The sequence below is a fragment of the Rhinopithecus roxellana genome, chromosome 15, assembly GCF_007565055.1.
Source record: "Rhinopithecus roxellana isolate Shanxi Qingling chromosome 15, ASM756505v1, whole genome shotgun sequence".
Lineage (NCBI taxonomy): Eukaryota > Metazoa > Chordata > Mammalia > Primates > Cercopithecidae > Rhinopithecus > Rhinopithecus roxellana.
This window is the reverse complement of record NC_044563.1, coordinates 88,516,683-88,537,936: the sequence shown is the minus strand read 5'-3', so window position 1 is coordinate 88,537,936 and position 21,254 is coordinate 88,516,683. Positions and strand designations below refer to the sequence as shown.

The following is a 21,254-nucleotide window of genomic DNA, read 5'->3' as shown; positions in this document are numbered from 1 at the left end:
TTTATTTGTAAAATGAAGACAATAAACACAATAACCTCACAGAATTTTCAGGAAGATTAAACGAGTTAACATATGTAAAAACATTTATTCAGAACTGTTCCTGGTATTTGCCAAGATCTGCATGTAGATTTGGAGCTGGGACATGGTGGGTGCTTATTGGCTGTGATGCCACTGCTGGAGGGTGGAGCTGCTTAAGGAGTTGGTCTCCCCACCCCATTGGCTTCCTCCTTGACAGAGTGGAAAAGACTCTTTCCTGAGGGGCCCTTCTGACCTTTCTGAGGCCCCCAGGGATTCTAATTCTTGTCAGAACCCAACATGAAGAAGCGAGACGTAGGTCTAGTAGCAGAAGTCCCAGGGGAGACAGAGGCTTGTTAAGGGGAAAAATCAAAGGGTTTGGGAGTGGTGTTGGAGAACCGTCTTGCACCAGTTCACAAGAGCTGATCAGTGGCATCTCTTCTGAACTCCACAGCCAATGACGTCACATTGGTAACTCAGCCAGAGTTGGAATATTTATACTACCAACATTGGCAAGTGCTACCAATCTGCTGTTGCCCCCAGACAGCCGGTTGTTCAAACTTGTTTGGTTTTGGGATTTTTGGTCCCTTTTTCCCTCTTTTTGCCATACACAGAGTCTCACTATGTTGCCCAGGCTGGTCTTGAACTGCTGAGCTCATGCAATCTTCTTGCCTCTGCCTCCCTAAGTGGTGGGATTACAGGTGTGAGCCACCACACCTTCTGAGAACTGGTTGTTAAGCATGTCGCAGCACACCACTGGGCTTTCTGTCCTCCTTTTGGCAGATGTAGACTCTTGGGATACTTTCAGTTGGCACAGAACAGGTGTTTCAGACATTACTCAGGGTGCTTGGGGATGGTTTGGGCAGAGAGGCCTGTTGAGTTTGGCCTGCTGTGATTAAGGAGCTATTGCTCTCCTTGAAGACAGCCTTCACGGTACATTACTTGAATAGAATACTCTTTGAGTCCTCCAGGAAAAAGATGCTGAGTTCTGTAGGAATGAAACAGGATGCCTCTGGTTGGTCAGCCACTCACTGCCATTTTTTCTTTTCCTTTGTTTTGTTTTGCCCCCAGGTCTCAGTCAGTCTCTCCACCTCCAGTTCTTTCCCCACCAAGGAGTCCCATCTACCCACTCAGTGATAGTGAAACCTCAGCCTGCAGGTACCCCAGCCACTCCAGCTCCCGGGTGCTCCTCAAGGACCGGCACCCCCCAGCTCCTTCACCCCAGAATCCAGAAGATCCCTCCCCAGATACTTCCCCACCTACCTGTCCCCTCAAGACCACCAGCTTCGGTTATTTGGACAGAAGCCCTTCGGCGTGCAAGAGAGAAGCCCAGAAGGAGAATGTCCAAGGCGCAGCCCAGGATGTAGCAGGGGTAGCTGCCTGCCTCCCCCTTGCCCAGAGCACGCCATTCCCGGGGCCAGCGGCTGGCCCCCGGGGCGTCTTGCTGACCCGTACCGGTACCCGCGCCCACAGCCTGGGCATCCGGGAGAAGATCTCAGCATGGGAAGGTCGCCGAGAGGCGTCGCCCAGGATGAGCATGTGTGGAGAGAAGCGGGAGGGCTCTGGGGGCGAGTGGGCGGCCAGTGAGGACTGCCCTAGCCTGGGCTGTCCCAGCGTGGTGCCGTCCCCCTGCAGCTCAGAAAAGACCTTTGATTTCAAGGGCCTCCGGAGGATGAGCAGGACCTTCTCCGAGTGTTCCTACCCAGAAACTGAGGAGGAGGGAGAGGCGCTCCCTGTCCGGGACTCTTTCTACCGGCTGGAGAAACGGCTGGGCCGGAGTGAGCCCAGCGCCTTCCTCAGGGGCCATGGCAGCAGGAAGGAGAGCTCAGCAGTGCTGAGCCGGATCCAGAAAATTGAACAGGCCCTGAAGGAGCAGCCAGGCCGGGGGCTCCCCCAGCTCCCCAGCAGCTGCTACAGCGTGGACCGGGGGAAAAGGAAGACTGGAACCTTGGGCGTCTTGGAGGAGCCGGCAGGGGGCGCGAGTGTGAGCGCTGGCAGCCGGGCAGTCGGAGTGGCTGGAGTTGGCGGGGAGGCGGGCCCACCCCCAGAGAGGGAAGGCAGTGGTTCCACTAAACCCGGGACCCCTGGAAATAGCCCTAGCTCCCAGCGGCTGCCATCGAAGAGTTCCCCCGATCCCACTGTGAACCCTGTCCCCAAACCCAAGCGCACCTTTGAATACGAGGCTGACAAGAAGCCCAAGAGTAAGCCCAGCAATGGTCTACCTCCTTCACCCACACCTGCTGCTCCACCCCCCTTGCCCTCCACCCCAGCCCCGCCTGTCACCCGGAGACCCAAGAAGGACATTCGTGGTCACCGCAAGTCCCAGAGCAGGTAATGCATGTGCCTCCGGTATGTTGTAGCTGAATACCGTGGTTTTCTTTTAAATTTTAAATGGACAGTGCAAACACAGATTGTAGGGTGGGTCACAATCAGTAGTGCTTCGTAAGCCCTGAAGTACTGAATAATTGTTAGGTGGTAGTTGTAGTGAAAAATGAGATTGTTCTGCTCTTACAAGATACTTGACATGAGTGGGAATGCTTACAGGATACTTGGGACCTGAGTGCTAGTCACTGAAGGTATTGGCTGGATTTGGCCTTTGGGGTTAGAGCTGGGCTGTGTCCTGCCCCTGTCGGAGCTTCCTCAGTCCTCTGTCGGGAGTAGGTAAATCAGGCAGTCCTTTGTGGACTAGTAGGATCTTAGCCTCCCTACCACCTGAAGTACCAGCATTAGACATTATTTTCTTTGAATGAAGCATTATCTGAATACTGCATTTTGTCATTAACATGGTAGTACCGGCAAATTTAACACAATTCCCTCTTTCCTGAGGGCCTCCGGGCCATATACGAACCCTGGGCCTATATCAAGAGGGGATTATTGGGGAGATTGATGAATAAAGGAGTAAAACAGGAATGAGCCTGTTCCAAGGCTCACGTTGGTTTCCTGGTCAGTCTCAGGATTTCTAAACCCAGATTACCAAGGGCTGTCTCCCCAGTAACTTGGAGCTGGAGCTGTTGGAATTGGTGAAAGCTGGCAGGCGTCTTATTCTCTGAATCAGGGTAGGCTGGGAGTGAGCTTCCTTTGGAATACTTATCCTCCTACATCTTACTGCCTTTCTCATCTAACCCCACGACAGATGGGTATTCAGGTTTGTTTCACTTCTGGGGATTCTTTAGTCTGTCCCCACACTTCAGGCTTCATCTAACATATCCCATCTTATATATAAACTTTCCTGCCATGTGCAGAAAGGAAGAAATTTCAAAGATTCAGACCCCCGAGCCGGAACAGCCCATGGCTAAGGGTAATCCCATGTTTGAGTCCACCTCAGAATTCTCACTGGCTCTTTAATTCTTAAACGGCCTGCCAAGAGTGTTTGCTTTGTCCTTATTCATCCATTTATATAAACATTCATCTAGAGCCTGCTGTGCACCGAGAGTGTGCTGGTCAAGACGATGCAGAGGCAAATAGGACATGGTTCTTCCATTCAAGGACTTCGTGATCTGGTGCACAGATAAATTATAGATAATGTCATATGTACCATAACTCATGGCAGTGCAGGAGGCCGCAGAGACCCAGAGAAGGGGCATCTGAGTTAGATGGGGGAGAGAAGGGAGGCTCCTCATAGAGGGAGTTGCTAAGCTAAATTTAGAAGAGCCAAAAGCAGTTGACTAAGTGACCAAAGGGAGTGGGGGGAGAGTTCATCAGCCTGAAGGTTTTACACATACTCCACCCCACACTGCATTTATATATAATATATACACACATATACCGTGTGTGGAGGAGTCCCTTGGTGTGAGAATTAACTTAGCAAACTTAAATCTGTGCTCTTGGAAAAAGAGAAACAGCTCCAGAAGTGCAGTCTGTTCTGTATGCCGTTTCACATGGTGAACACGTTCCATGAGGAGTGGAGATGGTAAGTTTGTGTCTGTTATACCAAGTGTGATTCTTACATTTAATATACTTTTTTATTTAAAAAAAAAAAAAAAGCAGTCCAGGTGAGATGGCTCACACCTGTAATCCCAGCACTTTGGGAGGCTAAAGTGGGAGGATCATTTAAGACCAGGAGTTCAAGACAGCCTGGGCAACATAATGAGACCCCATCTTTACAAAAAAATTTAAAAATTAGCTGGAGTGTTGGCATGTGCCAGTAGTCCCAGCTACTTGGGAGGCTGAGGAGGGAGGATAGCTTGAGCCTAGGAGGTTGAGGATACAGTGGGTATGATCATACCACTGCACTCTAGCCTGGGCAACAGCACAAGACCTTATCTTGCAAAAAAAAATATGTGTGTGTGTGTGTGTGTGTGTGTGTGTGTGTGTGTGTGTGTGTAAAATGCAAGCCAAGTGTTTCTTCTGGCATTCAGCCAAAAAAAAAAAAAAAAAGAAAAAAGAAAAAAAAAAATTCCTGGGGAGAAACTATTAGTTTTAATGAGAGATGGCATGTTGGTCCTCAGTATGACACCTTCCTGGGGGATTTTCAAGGATAATTTGACTGAATATGATTTGTGTCTTATTTACTGACTTGAGGGCTACCTGCATATGATGCTGAGTCTACTGTATATGCCAAAGAAAACTTGCTGTCACACTAACTCTGGTCCTGGGCCAACATTTGCAAACCACTGTGCTCAGCCATTGGATGTTTATCTAGTTAAGAATCTGGGCCAAAGACAGAAATTTGGGAGTCATCAAGATAGAGATGGTAGATATGGCAATGGCCCATGGATATTTGGTCCCTAGAAAGTGCAGAGTGAGAAAGAGTTTTTAAGACAGAACTCTGAGAGACCCGGACACTTAAAAAGCAAATGGAAAAGGAGAACCCCTCATAAGAGCCTGAAAAGTAGTGGCCAGGAGTTGAAAAGAAAAGCTGAAAGCCAGGAGGGAATGTGTCATAGAGGCACAGGGAGGAGATGCCAATATAAAGAGTGTTTGGTTGTGTTGAGTGCTTGAGGCAGGGCAGGGACAGGCAAGCTAAGAACAAGCTGTAGCCTTCAGGACACTTTTAGCCCTTTCCCTGCACGGTAGGACTCTCAGGAGAAGCTGTTAGGAAACAAGAGAAAAAGGCCTCTTGGCTGAAAGATCTGATGGTGCCTGAAAGAAGAGGAGGTGTTCATGGGTGGGAGGAGGGATCCAGTCAGTGCCTTGCCTTCCCTCCCTCCCCAGGAGCCTGCGGGGACTTACCTTGGAGAGGGAGAGGATGCAGTTGGGGTCTCAGATGAGGGATGTACCTCTCAGATGAAGGAGAGGAGCAGAGAGTGCTGTAGGCTCAGGGAGTCTTAGGAGACAGCAAGCTGTGGTCTTGAAATTGTACAGTAGAGAGGAAGGTTGTCCAAGGGATGGAAAGGAGCAAACTACTAGCTGAAGGGAAGCTGGGTCTTGGAAGCAGCTTCTGACTGCAAATTGTCCTCCCAGCTCCACCTTGGCAATGGTCTTATTTGTTTTAAGGGCTCAGCCCTTCCTGCTTCAACAAACCACCCAGCAACGACTGCTTTTCCAACCCCCTGACAGCCCTGAGTGGGACCCTCCCAGTGTTGAGCCTTCCTACCTGCTTAGTGCAATGGCAGGAGTCCCTGGCTAGGATGCAGATGAGGATGTGAGACCCCAGAGGCAGACCAGGCACTCGATTCCAGTGTAATCACAGACACTTCTCAAGGAGGATATTCTCTAGGGCTTGAGGCCAAAATTAATAGTTGACAGCTCAGGCCCTGGAGTGAGACATCACCTGGGAGAATGCCTCTGTCACTTCCGTCTCCTCTTTCACAAGATGTCACAATACTGGTGGCACTGTTGTGAAGATTACTGAGGTAACACATGTAAAGGTGCATTGGATGCAGTACCTGGAACAGCATGCTTTTAAGCTGGGTAGTAGTTGTTACCTAATAGCAGTATTATTCGGGAAAGGTGCATCGCAGGCACCCAGGCTGGGGCCTTTCACACCACCTGTCTCTTAATTTGGGGGTAAGTTTGGACCTGCCTTGATGTTCTTTCAGAAGCTGGCTTTATGAGGAGGCCTGTGGTCTTTGCTGTTGCCACGGACATTCCCCAGCAAGGCAGCAGAGATCTGATTCAGCAGGAATGACTCTTGCTCTTATTATCCACAGAAAATCCTTTGAGTTTGAGGATGCATCCAGTCTCCAGTCCCTATACCCCTCTTCTCCCACTGAGAATGGTACTGAGAACCAACCCAAGTTTGGATCCAAAAGCACTTTAGAAGAAAATGCCTATGAAGATATTGTGGGTAAGCAATGGCAGAGGTGGCGGCTGGGTCATCTCAGGGGGCTACAGAAGAACAGGAACAGGAGGAAACACCTAGATTGACCTCCTTCACTGTGGGCAGGCATGGTCCCACCTTCTGGAACTCCTCCTGGAAATGGGACATCGGGCGAAGCACCTTAGCAAAGACAGAGCGGCTTTGTGATTAAAAGCCTGGCTCTTGAATGAACTGAAATCCAAAGGACGTTTGGGGACATGAGAAGGAGAAAACGACATCATTCCTTTCCTTTATTTTTGGAAGACTTTGAAGTCCAACAGGCCCTCTTCCTTAGCTGTGTGTCCTTAAGGCAAATCACTTAACTTTTGTGAAGACTCTGTTTTTCTCTTATAAAATGATGATGTGACTATATTAACAACAACAGTAATAGTAATAACATTTCGAGCCGGGCATGGTGGCTCATGCCTGTAATCCCAGCACTTTGGAGGCTGAGGTTGGTGGATCACCTAAGGTCAGGAGTTCGAGACCAGCCTCCGTCTCTACTAAAAATACAAAAAATTAGCTGAGCATGGTGGGGGGCGCCTGTAATCCCAGCTACTAGGGAGGCTAAGGCAGGAGAATCGCTTGAACCCAGGAGACCGAGGTTGCAGGGAGCTGAGATCACGCCGTTGCACTCCAGCCTGGGCAATATGAGCAAAACTCCATCTCAAAAAAAAAAAAAAGTAATAATACTTCATAAGGTTGTTGTTAGAATTAAATAAGACTGAGTGTCTGGTGCAGGCCTGCTACCTGGTCAGAGATGGCCATCTTCTTTCTGTGTTCTTATGTGGTGGAAGGGGCAGAGGGAGTTCTCTGGGGTCTCTTTTAAAAGAGCCCTAATTGGTGAAGGCCCTGCACACGTGACCTAATCACCTCCCAGAGGCCTCACCTACAAATGCCAGCACATTGGGGATTAGGTTTCAACATAGGAATTTTGGGGGACACAAACATTCAGTCCATTGTACAAGCTAAGAAGTTTCATTGCCCTAGTTTCATGGGTGCTGGCAGAAGACATGAGACCCCTGGGTCACAAAGGACTTTATTACTCATGGCACAGCAGGCAGCATGAGCTTCGTGTTCACATGGGTTTCCCCTTGTGCGTAAGTCCCATGGGGCAGTGTGGAGAAGGCCCAGGTGGAAGCTGCAGACACTGCAGGTCCATGTCCCAGCTGGGGAGCCCAAGCGTAGGAAACCCCAGTCTTTTCAGAGACTGCTGGCAAGCCTGCCTAACCTTGGTCCTTGGAGGAAACATTATCTTTATCATTCTGGTCAGGAAACAAATCTGCCTCTGCCCTGAAGGGAGACACTATCTCTGTCTTCCAAGGCTGTTTGCTGTATAAATACCCTTTAAAATATAGTCTGGAACTGTCAGTCCCTCTTGTTCAGAAGAAGGGCAGAAATGCAAGATTCCATTGAGATTTGTCTTCCAACAGGTGGGAAGACATGGTATTGGCAAACTTGTGTTCACGGATCAGACGAAAGAGATGCTGTAGCCTGGGTTACATTTGTTTTGTTTTGTTTTGTTTTGTTTTGTTTGTTTGGCGTTCATTTCAATTCTGTTAGCATCCTCTTCAGTAAGGGGCTTTGATTCTGCTCAGGTGAAGTGTGGTGTCAGTGTCGGTTAGTGGGGAGGAGAGAGGCTGTGTGTTGCCTGCCGGCTCCCTCTCTGGGCCCCTGTCTTGCCTCTGTCTTGGGCCCTGAATCAGAAGAATGTGTTGTTAGTGAATACATGAGAGAGAGAAGTGGCCTGGGGTAGAGAGAACCCTCCAGATTCTCAGAAGCCTGGAATCTTTTTTTTTTTTTTTTTTTGAGACGGAGTCTTACTCTGTCGCCCAGGCTGGAGTGCAGTGGTGTGATCTCAGCTCACTGCAAGCTCCGCCTCCCGGGTTCATGCCATTCTCCTGCCTCAGCCTCCCCAGCAGCTGGGACTACAGGCGCCCGCCACCTCGCCCGGCTAGTTTTTTGTATTTTTTAGTAGAGACGGGGTTTCACCGTGTTAGCCAGGATGGTCTTGATCTCCTGACATCGTGATCCACCCGCCTCGGGCTCCCAAAGTGCTGGGATTACAGGCGTGAGCCACCGTGCCCGGCTGGCTCAGAAGCCTGGAATCTTATGAAGAGAGGGCCATCTGTTCCCTCATTTGATCTGAGCCATCGGTTTCATAGCCGTTTCCTTGCCACTTGCTGGGCCAGCGTTTCTGGGGAGACAGCAGCCATGCCGGGACCCGCAGGGACACTGCTTTCCCAGGAACAGAGTGTATAGTATGTAGTCACGTAAAACTGGGTCACAGCTGGAAGACTGTAGGAGTGAGGTCCCTAGAACAGCAAAAGAGTTTGGGGAGGGAGGCCCTTTCCCTTATCCCTGGGGAAAAGACAGCTTTGTACCCACAGGCAACCCAGAGCAGAGGTCAAGAGCTAGGGGCATCAGAACCAAAGATCCAGAAGCCAGGTGGGCAGTTAAGGAAGATGCCCCAACTCCAGCCCATACCCCAGTTCTACTCAGCCACCCAAGAGGCAGCCAGTGCTGCTCCTGTATTTCTCACCTCCTTGTGCAATACCAACATCCTGGAGTGGAAGAAAATCCTCCCGAATGAGTGAGTAGGCAGAGGCCTAGACACACTTGCCCTCCTCTTTCCCTTCTCTCAAACCTGACCTAAGAAGGCCTTGGGAACAGCTCTGTTGGCCAGCTCAGTTCTTCCAAAATTCTGCCCCCCAAACATTGCCCCAAAAAGTCCTGAACAGAGCCTTCTCAGAGAAATCCTTCTCAGAGAATGGAGGAAATCCATTCTCAGAGAATGGAGAACGGCAGGACCACAGGATTGCCAGCACCCAGCATAGTCAAGGGACATCAGAAAACCACAGTCCTCTCTGCCCACAGCAGCAGCTACACTGGGTGCTCCCAGTGTCCTGGGCAGCAAACTGACACAGTACAGTTTCTGCCAAACTAGAGTGAATGAGAATGTTCCCTGCAACAGGAGGTAGGGAGTGGGTGGGGCAACAGAGCGGCCTCCCCACTCATTAGGGAGGACTCTCTTCCACTCTGGGTGTTGCATGAGGAGTTAAAAAAATATGGGAGCAGCTTGGCTGCTTCTTGGGTGGCTGAGTACAGCTAGGGGTCAGCACTGTGTGGGCAAAAGGTAGAGGTAACTGCTCACCTGGCTTCTGGATCTTTGGAACACTTAAAGGACAAGGAAAGGAGAGGGAGAGGATGCGGGAGAAAGGGAGGGGAGCGACCCAAGCACCAGTTTGGGAATACACTACATCGGATGTTTCGGTTTTGCTTTGGCCTGGTGGGGTGGTGGGGTGGTTTCCGGAGTCTGCAGTTAGGACAGTGCCCTGTGCATATTTTCCTTTTTTATGTCCCCACAGCAGCCCAATCTGAATTTCTGGGACCTGACTAGGGAGGCCAGAGGGAAATACAGAGGAAAACAGTCCCTTTCTGTTAGATTCTGGTGGGTTTCTTTTTTCATTCCCTGGGGACAGGCCTGAGAGTTTGGAGCTCCCCACAAGGCTTCAGGGGGTGTCTTATTGCTGAACTCAGAATGGCAGTTTCCCGTCTTGCCTCGGACTGATCAGTGGCTTGGACTTCCTGGGAGCCGTCTGTCTGGTCTGGGCCCAGCCTGTGCTCTGTGGGGTGACGGATGACTCTGACCCTGCTGGATCAGGCTCCTGCAGGCACGCAGGGATGGAGCTGTTGGGAGGCAGAGAGCCTAGTGCTCATCTCCATCTTGGGTCCTGGTGATTGGACTGGAGTCCTGTCTGTCAGAGGTGGAGGGCCAGTTGGCCCCAAGACAAACGTGTCTCTCTGTGAGCAGTGGACTCGAATGGGGGTTGTGGGGGGTTTGCTGGCCTCCTGCCTACACTAGGCGTGATGCCTGAGGAGCTGGGGTGGGGTACTCCCAAAATACTGAGGTTTACCCTGCTAACTTGCAGAAAAGGAGTTTGGAAAGAAAGTTACTGCCTTGCTGCTTCCTGGGGCTGCTATTTCTCGCCTGTGCCATCTGACATCTGCCCCTGGAAGATGCTGCTATTCTACGTAGGCCTTATGTTTGCATTCTGAGCCTGACACTTAAAATGCACCCAAGGAAGCAGCTTGTTAAGGAGTTATGTGGAGTGGCCTCGGCGCCTGAGCTGCATTCCTGCAGATTCCCACTCCCATCAGCTAGCCTGGGCTGAGGGAGCATTTCCAAGAACTTCAGTGCGATGTAAGCTGAGGACCGGGCCAGTCAGCCTGGACTGCAAAAGCCTTTTGAGCCTCCACTGTCTCTGGTTGCTTCCCTTATTTGCCCCCAGGCTGGGAAACAGTAAGGAGCAGAGGACACCCACTGGGATGGAGGTTGCAGTGGGAAACAAAACAGCCAAGAGGTGCAGCCCAGGGAAGGTGCCGGGGCTGTCGAGAAATGGTGTCAAGTCTTGGAGGGTGGGCAACAGCCAGCCCCTTAGAGCCCCAATCTGATCTGTTGCTGGGGAGTTGGGCTCTTAGCCTGGCCCTTTCTGTCCTGTGTGAGAGAGGGGAAAAGGCTGAGAACCAGGAGAAACAGCTGGTTGGAACCAGAGGAGGTTGGGGAGGGAAGCTGCAGACCCAGGACCCTAGTGACTGGGTGTGGTCCAGGAAGCTTAGGACTGTGTTTGGAGAAATTCTCAGTGCCTATGCACATACACACACCCCTTTCCTAACTGGTTTTACCAGTTAGGTTGGGGTGGGGGAGTGCTGTATGTGTGGTTAAGACCAAAGGAGTTATGGGGAGGAGTGAAGGGTTGTGGGGAGGAGTGGGAGGTTGTGGGGAGGAGTGGGAGGTTGTGGGGAGGAGTGAAGGGTTGTGGGGAGGAGTGGGAGGTTGTGGGGAGGAGTGGGAGGTTGTGGGGAGGAGTGGGAGGTTGTGGGGAGGAGTGAAGGGTTGTGGGGAGGAGTGGGAGGTTGTGGGGAGGAGTGGGAGGTTGTGGGGAGGAGTGGGAGGTTGTGGGGAGGAGTGGGAGCAGGGCCCAGAGGGGCTGGATTCTTCCTTTAAGAGGATTAGTGTGACACTTTTGGGCTCTGACAAACCCCTTTTAGAATAGTGCAAAGCAGAAATTCTTGGTGACGCCTTTGTCCCTTATTTCGTCATCCAAGCTGGGAAAGGTTGAGACTTCTGGCTTCTCCAGCTGGGCTTGATGAGCTGAGGCTGCTGAGGGCCAGGCCTTCAGGGAAGAGGGTCCACCTCTTCATCCCTCTCCAAGGGTTGTGTGGACTGTCCCAAGAAAGCTGTGTGGGCAGGAATGCAGGTAGAAATTTGCAATCTGCCAGGCTCCCTGTCTCCCATTCATGCCCCTGCTGAATCTCCCATTCAGCCCTAGCTCCTTTAGCTCTGTCCTCTGTAGGACGTTCTGCGCACCATTTCCCAGCCCACCATCTCCTCCAACTCTGAGCCATTGCTTTGATATTTATTTGCTCTCAGCTGGTTCAGTTTAGTGGTCCAGGACTCAGGGTCCACTTGTCTCTGTGCATCTCCATCCCCTGGCCCCCTGTCCACTTGGAGAGATGACTGGGAGAATCTATTTGAGACAGCTCCTCCAGGGCAGTCAGGAATGGTCCAGGAAGCTGGGAGTGGCAGATGAGTTAGGGTGGTGAAGGGACCAAGCTGAGGCTGGGGAGGCAGCGTGTGGGCTGGGGCCAGCCGTCTATTTGCTGGAGAACTGATTAGTGGCTTTGTTACATCAGAGAGGATGTTAAACATTGCTGGAGAAGAGAGGCTGGCACGAGGGGCTGGGCAGGAGCAGGTCTTCCTGAAATCGAGTTTCCAGAGACAGGACCTATCTTGAGAACCTGCTGTTGCTGGCTGTTTTCCCCTGGGTTGTCAGTGATGTGCACCAGCCTTGTACATCTATTACTTCCCCGGGCCTCAGTATCCTACACCTTTTTCTTGGAGCTTTGGATTTTGTATCAATATTCAAAGCTCTTACTGTAGTGAAAAGAAGGAAGGAAGGAGGGAGTGAGGTGAAGGAAGAAAGGATGGAAAAAAAGAGGGCTAGTCTTGGGACTCACGTCACACACTCAGAAGCCATTGGAAGTTTAGAAAGCTCTATCTAAAGCAGTGGTTCTCAGTGGGGGGACAGCTTCACTCTTCCCTCCCTCCCTTCCTGCCTTCCTCCCTCTCTCTCCCTCCTTTCTTCCCTCTCTCCGCCCCAGAGAGCATCTGGCAGTGTCTGGAGACATTTTGGCCTGTTATAGCTAAGGAGATGCTAATGTCTCCTGGTGGATAGAAGCCAAGGTTGCCACTAAACATCCTAAAAATGGACAGGACAGTCTACCACAACAAGAATTACTCAACCCCAAATGTCAGTGGCTTGGAGAAACCCCTGGGATTGGGACAAGGCTTACTATAGGTTGGGGATGATAATAAAGGCCCTGGCTGATCATGCAGCCCAAGGATTTGATGAGCTTGGCATCAATGTTCTCCCTGCCCTGATGTGGACAGTGATGCTCTGGTCCTGTTTTAGGGGATCAGGAAGACTGTGTCCTGGCATTCTCCCTTCTTAGCCCCCCCACCCCCTCACTCCTGCAGGACATATGTTGCGGAAGGACCAAGAAGTAGAGAATCCATCCCCAACGCCTCCCTAAGTGCCCCACGGTGGGGTAGGCTGGAGAAAACATGCAGGGGGTGCTGGGTTTGCTATTTGGCTTCTTGCGACAGGGCTGCTGGGCCAGCTCCACTTAGTCAGGGCTCTGGAATGGAGACAAGTCATTTTAATAGCATGACTGTGTTACAGGAAAAGGTCTGCTCCATTGCTGGGGACTCTGCTTGGAGTTGGGAATCACTTAATCCATTCCCAAATCCCAGTGACCCATCTTTGACTCATAAGTTTACAGAGATTTGTATTACTCCTACTGCAGTCTATTTAGCTGTCACTGAAATCCCTTCTTCACACCTGCCCCCTGACTCTGAAAGAGCATTTCCTAAATTCGTTGTGATTCTGCATAAGTTGATGCCTCAATGTGGAAGGAGCTCACTTTGGAAATGGAGGGATCTGCAAGCATATAGGGGTTGGCTCTTCTCCTGTGCCCTCTCTAGGAAAGCTTCCTCCTGTGCCCTCTCTAGGAAAGCTTCCTCCTGTGCCCTCTCTAGGAAAGCGTCACTCTCGGCAGCCTTTGTTTCTCGTCCTCCAGCTCCTTCTTCTGCCTGCTTCCTGAGGAGTGGGGTCTGAGTTCCTCTGGGGCGTAAGGCACATTCAGACATCTGTAGGACAAGTGTGGGACTCGGTGGTCACCCAGGCTCAATCCTGCTGCTGAGCAGAGGTGCTGGAGTGAGTCCTGCTCTGTAGCAGGAAGATGGGGAAAGGGGTACAGAGAGGGCTGTGTTCTGAGTTCCCCTGGGACCTGTTCACCCTACGGATTCTGCCACCAGGATCGAGCTAGGACTGACCTGGCCCATATTGTTACTGTATTTTAGAAAAGGTGTATGTTGTAGGGGTCGGGGCAGGAGATATACGTCTTGTGGAAAGGAGTGCCACTCAAAATCTTGAAGGGCAGGGATTGTGTTTTGGACTTCTCTGAGATTTTCTGGTAATGCCAATACAGTGCCCGCTGCCACAGATTTTAGAACTAGTCCTGAGAAGCAAGAACTCCCCTCACCCCCATCCTTTGGCCCAGACTCCTTCCAAGCCTTTCACACCTCCCCTGTGTCACAGCAGGAGAGTTTATTCCAAAAGGGGAGTGTTGATGGTTCTCTTTTTGCTGAGATCAGCGGTAGAGGGAATAGACACACTACAGTAGGAGAGTCATTGAACAGATCATTACCGAACACTTCCTCCTTGCTAATCACTGTTCCGTTCCAAGGTTGCCTCGGTGAACACCACAAAACCCTGCCCTAAAAGACTTGTTGAATGGCACTGTAGGTGAGGGGGGGGCCTGGTGAAGCTCTGCTCTCGACAGTTCTGTGAGTTCCTCCATGCCCACCCTCCAAAGTAGGTCCCCAGGGAGATCCCCTGAGCCTTGGGTGAAGGGACAGCCATGTGACCTGAAAACCCTTCCTACCTTGAACTGTGTTTTTGGGGGTGTTTGCAGCAGAGGGAAAGGAGCCAAGGAAAGACTCTTGGTGCTGGCTTTGTCCTCTGACTGGGCACAGGCAGGGGTGGCTGAGCCAGTCTTGTGCAATCCCTGAATTTATAAAGCAGAGGCCAGGCTGAGCTGGGCTGGGGGTGGGGGGGGTTGGCGGGGGGCGGGGGGGTGGGCTCTGCTGCTGGACTTGGAGCCAGGATCTGTTTGTAGCCTCCCCACTGCAGACGGGCAGCTGCATGACTCATGAGCTGAGGGGCCAGGCAGAAGCCATTCTCTTTGGTTCACAGGAATTCTGCTTGTTTATTTGTGTGTGTGTGAGTTCGTGTGTTTCCTTCTTTCCTTCTCCCCCTTCTCTAACTCTTCCTCCTCTGCAGGAGATCTGCCCAAGGAGAATCCATATGAGGATGTGGACTTAAAGAGCCGAAGAGCAGGACGAAAATCCCAGCAACTGTCTGAGAACTCCTTGGACTCTTTGCACAGGATGTGGAGTCCTCAGGACAGGAAGTACAACAGCCCACCCACACAGGTAACTCAGCCCTGACGTGGGCCTGTAGGGTTAGCGTGAGGGCCACAGTGGGGGCCTGCCCTTCCAAGGCTTGGGCCCAGCTTCCATTCAGGCTTTTACCCTCACTAGTACTTGATAAAGGAGGTCTCCTCAGCAAAGGGCTCTGCACTCAGGGACGTCCACCATATTGAAACCCCTGTGGACAACTGGCACCTGCTCTGAGGGGCATCCTGTCCTATCTTCTTTCCCTTCCTACACAAGCTCTGAGTTGCAAAACTCAGCCAGGAGCCCTTGCAGTCTCCTGTCTGATTATTTATCACCCTGTGCGAAACAGGAAGACAGGGCCTAGTGGGAGTCTTGGCATTCTGCAACTCTGCCAGGAGTCATCTCAGTACTGGCATTAGGGGGCCATTTGTAGGCCCCCAAATCACATTTGGAGAGCCAGACAGGTGTCTGTGACACCTGGAGCCACTCCTATGGGAGAGAGTAAGCATGAATCTTTAAGGAATGGATGGGGAGAAGGCAGAACGAGAGGAAAGGTGAAAAGCCAAAGGAAGCTCTTGGACTTCAGCTCCTTCTGTCCTTGTCCAGGATGACAAGAGGCAGGTGGAGAGGCTTCTCTGACCTCCCCAGGTAACTCTAATTATCTTTGCAAATGGAAGGACCTGTATAGCATTGGCCAGATAATATAAAAATGATTTCTTCTGGCTTTGGAATAAGGTGTTTGTTTTTATAAAAGATCTACCCCATAGCTGGGAGTGGTGGCTCACGCATGTAATCCCAGCACTTTGGGAGGCCGAGGTGGGCGGATCATCTGAGGTCAGGAGTTCGAGACCAGCCTGGCCAGTGAAACTCTTATCTCTACTAAAAATACAAACATTAACCTTGGGCATGGTGGCGCACGCCTGTAGTCCCAGTTGTTTGGGAGGCTGTGGCAGGAGAATTGCTTGAACCCGGGAGGCGGAGGTTGCAGTGAGCCAAGATCGCGCCACTGCACTCCTGCCTGGGCGACAGAGTGAGACTCTGTCTCAAAAGAAAAAAAAAAGAAAAAAAAAAAAGATTTACCCCCTAATTAGGGCTCTGTTCAAACAGGCTTCCTCTGAGTTTGCATTGCCAGATTGATTGGGTGAGAACAGGAAATTGGGGGCTGTGAAGGAAGGAGGATTTGCTGAAGAGTGAGGAGAGGCAATTCCAGAACCAGACAGTGGTTGGGTGTCTGTGGGATACTTGCCTCCCCACAGGGTCCACAACAAGGATGGTGCCCTGGGCTGAGAGGTCAGCGCACATGGCGAGAGGCAGAGAGTAGATCAGGGCTGGGAAGAGGGCAGTCAGGGCCTTGTGAGTGTGGAAGTCAATTCAGTGTGAGGCCTGCCTGGCCCAGCTTTGGTGATCAGAGCCCAGAGCCCCTGTGTTCTCCATGGGAGCAGTTAGGAGGGCCAGGCTGCAGGATCTCCCAGCCCAGCAGGCTGGCCATTAGGTTATGGCCTCTGCTGTCTGAAACCTTTTAGGACTGGCTCAGGGGCAGAGGTCTGGAAGACTGGTTGCATCACCCAGACCCAGTAATCCTTGTCCCAAAGCTCAGGAGGAGCCCCCAAAATTCCCACTTTGCCTTTTTCTTCCATTCAGATAAGAGCACAGGTGCTTTTAGCCTCTGCTTTCATTTTTTGCTGGCAGTAGTGAAGCTTCCTTTAGGGAAGGCAAATATCTAATCTAGCCCTGACCTGGCTGATTAGTAGTTAAAGTCTTAAGAGAGATATGGAAATTCCAGGGCAAGATTGTGGGGAGCCAGGGATGCCAGCCCTTGGCCTCTGTGTCCCCATCCCAGCCGAGAGGCACCGGCCAAGGCCTCTGTGGCGAGCCCCTCTCACATGTCCTCTCCCCCGTGCCAGCTTTCCCTGAAACCCAACAGCCAGTCCCTGCGCAGTGGGAACTGGTCAGAAAGGAAGAGCCACCGGCTGCCACGATTACCCAAGAGGCACAGCCATGACGACATGCTGCTGCTGGCTCAGCTGAGCCTGCCGTCCTCACCCTCCAGCCTCAACGAAGACAGCCTCAGCACCACCAGCGAGCTGCTGTCTAGCCGCCGGGCCCGCCGCATTCCCAAGGTACCCTCCCCAGAGGCAGCCCACTGGGGCTGGGCAGGTGGGCGGGCAGGCAGCCAGCCTTTCTCTCTCCTTCCTGACTTCCTTCCTTCCCTAATCTGGACTGCTTCCTCGATTCCCTTTGAATAAATTCTGGGTCTGTGCACTGGCCTCTTTTTCATCTGATTAATTATCCTTTCTTATCGATAAAGATGCATTAACTGATTCTTGGTGCTCAGACGTTAGAGGAAGGAAAGGCTAGCCAAGGCTCTCCATTAGTAAGTGTGGTGTATGAGTTTTGGGGTATCTGCACACATAAGCATTTCCAGGCTTTCAAGGACCTAGGACTCAAACAAGGGTTCTTCCTATAACTCACAGCATTGAAGAGTTTTCAGCAATGATTTTCACACATAGGCAGCCAGGCCCAAATCCCCGGCCCAAAGCAGCAGGATTTAGCCAGATGGTATTTTTAGCCTGCAAACAATGCTTGGGTATATTGGGAATTTAGATTCTTCCTGTCGGGGCCCCAGGTTATGGCCCAGAGGGGAAAGGCTAGAATCCTTGTTCCTGTTATTGCATCTCAGAAGCTCTTTGTCTCAGTTGGTTCAATGACTCTTGGGACCCAGGAGTTACCATCCTGTCTAGTTTGATCATAGTTCCTTCCTCTGGGGAGCTAAGTTTAGTGTCCTTGTGTTGGGGCAGGAGACCACTCTTGGGGGACTAGGTGTATGGAGAGCTACCAGGCATGGCTGGTGAGTCACCACTTGGGGTCGGTTCTGCAGTTAGACCAGTCCTGGACCCAGCGGGTGCAATGCAGAAATCTTGTACCATTAAGGGCAGGGATGAGCTCCTACTCAGCCTTCTTGTTAGTGGGGCAGCTGGTGTTAAGGTTACCTCACCTGCCCTGCTTTTCTCACCCAGCTTGTCCAAAGAATTAACTCCATTTACAATGCCAAGAGAGGAAAGAAGAGATTAAAAAAGTTATCTATGTCCAGCATTGAAACAGCATCACTGAGAGGTAGGCTTTGGTGCCGGAGCTGGTTCAGGTGTCTCGGGCCCTTGGGCATTAGGAATGGGAGAGGCATCAATTTGCCTGTGGAGGATAGAGCCCTGCCGGGAAATGGCCACATAGGAGGGAGGAGCAGAGAGGGAAGAAAGGTCTGGGATGGGTTCCTTCAGACTTTGGGCTGTGAGGCCCTTAGTAGGGAGGTGGGTGTGGGAATCGGCTTCTGCAAAAGGAAAGGCCAGACTCACTGAGCATTGCAATCTGTTTCCCATTTCAAATCTTGGCCTCCTGGAGGCAGGATGTCTGACCATGGGCCCAGAGAAGGTAGAGACCATCCCCTGTGAGAAAAATTGGGGTGGTAGGGGAGCAGAAAACATTGGCTGTGGGGTCCAGCAAGTATGTCCTCTGTTGTTCCTTTTCCAGATGAAAACAGTGAGAGCGAGAGCGACTCTGATGACAGGTTCAAAGGTGAGGCACAGCTCCCACGAGCACGGAAGCTCTCCCAGCAGGGCTGCAGGGAATCAGCCTTCTCTGCCGATGCATGTGTGGCTCCAGTGTCCGTAACTGGCCTGATGTGGAGAGGCGACAGACAGGCCAGATACCAGAACAACAGAGCAAGAGCCACAGGGAAGTCTGTCCTTACAGACATGTGAGCTCAGCCCTGCAAGGTTAAATCCAGATGTCTCCCTTTGCCAAATGTAAGGGTGGAGCCCTGCCCAAACTGTCCCAAGCCATTGCCCATGGGAATTGGGAGCTAGATTTGCCTGGTAAATGTTGTAGATCTCAGCTGGGCGTGGTGGCTCACGCCTGTAATCCCAGCACTTTGGGAGGCCAAGGCGGGCAGATCACGAGGTCAGGAGTTCGAGACCAGCCTGGCTAAGATGGTGAAACCCCATCGTTACTAAAAAAAAAAAAAAAATAACAAAAATTAGCCAGGCACGGTGGTGGGCATGTGTAATCCCAGCTACTCGGGAGGCGGAGGCAGGAGAATCACTTGAACCTGGGAGGTAGAGGTTGCAGTGAGCTCACTGAAATCAGGCCACTGCACTCTAGCCTGGGAGACAGAGCAAGACTCCATTTCAAAAAAAAAAAAAAAAAAAAAGGTTATAGATCTGGAGGGTGAGAGATGGGTACAGAAGATTACAAGGACCTCTTCTGGCAAGAAATGTACCATAGACTGAGGAAACTGTTTCTCTGGAGGCCCTGCAGCCCCACCCCCCCATCTCCCCTCTCCCCGGAGAGGAGCCTGAAAAGGTTCTGGAACCTTCACATTCCAGGGTCCTTGGATAAATCTTTGTGCTTTCTCTACTGGGAAACCCTGCTTAGGCCTTCCTGGATGATTATCCTTTCATCCCCAGGCAAATGGCAAGTAGACTTTGGATGTAGGAGCATGGACAAGGCTCAAGTACTGCTAGGGACCCAGGGATGAAGCCTTTGTGGATGTTCATGTATTCTGGTCCTTTTGGTACAGGGACAGAGTGGGTGCCAAGATGCATCCCTGGGTTTGCCTGGCCTCGGCAGTCCTCCTGCCCCAGCTCAGTCTCCAGAGGCTCCAGGAAGACCAGGCCTGCAGCCTCCTGTGTCAGGGCAGAGTCTTTGTGCAGGGGTCAGCACCTTGTGCCTGCCAGTCCTCCCGCACTGCAAGCTGGGGATGGTATCAGACTAGGCTTATGCCCTGAAAAGTGCTCCACAGTGATGGAGCCCTGAGCCAGGGGTAGAGGAGCTAACATGAGGCCTGTGAGGGTCCATTCCCTGATGTGCAACCTGCCTCCAGCCCACACACAGCGCCTGGTCCACATCCAGTCGATGCTGAAGCACGCGCCCAGCTATCGCACGCTGGAGCTGGAGCTGCTGGAGTGGCAGGAGCGGGAGCTTTTCGAGTACTTTGTGGTGGTGTCCCTCAAGAAGAAGCCATCGCGAAACACCTACCTCCCCGAAGTCTCCTACCAGTTTCCCAAGGTGAGGCCCTCTCCCTCCCAACCTTGCCCATATTTCCCCTCTTCCATCCTCTATCCACCAGGCCTATTTGGGGAAGGAGAGAGATCTTGTTCGTCTCCTTCCTGACGAACAAGATGTTCATTCAGAAACACATCATCCCTTATCAGAAGCCCTGACCTATTGAGAGTCAGGCATGTGCTAAAGGCATATAAAGATGAGTTTAACATGGATCTTCTCTCGAGGAACTTTAGATGGCCTGTTACAGGAGATTGGACTTTCAACACAGGAAAGGCCAAGGGCTATTCTGCCACAGCCCTGAACCTGCCTCCTCTCGGCCAGGAGGGAAGTGGGTTTGGGCTGCAGCGGGGGTGGGTTTGGGCCAGTGCTTGTTCAAGGGATGAGGGCTGAGAGAGAACCTCTCAATGTGCTTAGAATAAATCCAAAACGATTGAATACCATACAGTTCACCCACTTAATGTATACAGTTCAGTGTTTGGGTGTATTCACAGAATTGTGCAATCACCACTTACCAATTTTAGAACATTTTTATCACCCCAAAGAGAAACTCTGCACCCACTAGCTGTCACTTCCGCACTTGTCCCACTAGCCTCTCTCTCACTCCGCCTTCCCTGCTTGTCGCCAGCCAGCCTGGCCTCCCTCTTCTTCCTCTCACACTCAACCCCTCTTTCTGCCATTGCCTCTGCCAGGAATGTGCTTTCTCCAGCTCTTCACATGGCTGCTGGCTCCTTCTCATTTTTCAGGCTCTGCTCAAGTAGGACTTCTTTCAGGAGGTCTCTCCAGACGCCTGCATGGAGCCCCTCCCCTACCCAGCTTGCTCTGTTACATCACCCTGCTTATTATTTATTTATTTATTTATTTATTTGAGACAGAGTTTCACTCTTGTTGCGCAGGCTGGAGTGCAATGGTGCGATCTCGGCTCACTGCAACCTCTGCCTCCTGGGTTCAAGCGATTCTCTTGCCTCAGCCTCCCAAGTAGCTGGGATTACAGGCATGCGCCACCACTCCTGGCTAATTTTGTATTTTTAGTAGCAACGGGGTTTCTCCATGTTGGTCAGGCTGGTCTCGAACTCCCAACCTCAGGTGATCCGCCTGTCTCGACCTCCCAAAGTGCTGGGATAACAGGCATGAACCACCACGCCCGGCCACCCTGCTTATTTTTTTTTTAGGCCCCACTCTGAGATGTTGTGGTTGACCATCTCACTCTGCTGACCAGAATGTGCAGGGTCGGGGACCTTGTCCGCTTTGTTTTCCATCGAGAGCCAAGAACCCTGGCGCACAGCACTGTGTCAGATGCCATACAGAAGGCACTCTGCTGGCATTTATTGAATGAATGAATGATGACTCAGGGCTCTGTAAGAATTCGGAGTGGGACAACAGTTGCTGAGATCATGCCCACTGGTCAGTGGCATCTAG

The 21,254-nt window shown here is 51.5% G+C and overlaps 1 protein-coding gene across 3 annotated transcripts in view; it reads left to right on the top strand.

Annotated features, from left to right (window-relative positions):
- The window catches only part of DENND2B (DENN domain containing 2B), a 178,719-nt gene that overhangs the window by 139,549 nt on the left and 17,916 nt on the right, over positions 1-21,254 (top strand). For all 3 annotated transcript variants that reach the window (XM_010384847.2, XM_010384848.2, XM_030917212.1), the window contains 7 exons: positions 1,087-2,346; positions 6,108-6,244; positions 14,665-14,816; positions 16,685-16,900; positions 17,798-17,894; positions 18,306-18,350; positions 19,657-19,841. In XM_010384847.2, coding sequence (XP_010383149.1) covers positions 1,087-2,346; positions 6,108-6,244; positions 14,665-14,816; positions 16,685-16,900; positions 17,798-17,894; positions 18,306-18,350; positions 19,657-19,841 — 2,092 coding nt within the window. The remainder of the gene's footprint in view (positions 1-1,086; positions 2,347-6,107; positions 6,245-14,664; positions 14,817-16,684; positions 16,901-17,797; positions 17,895-18,305; positions 18,351-19,656; positions 19,842-21,254) is intronic.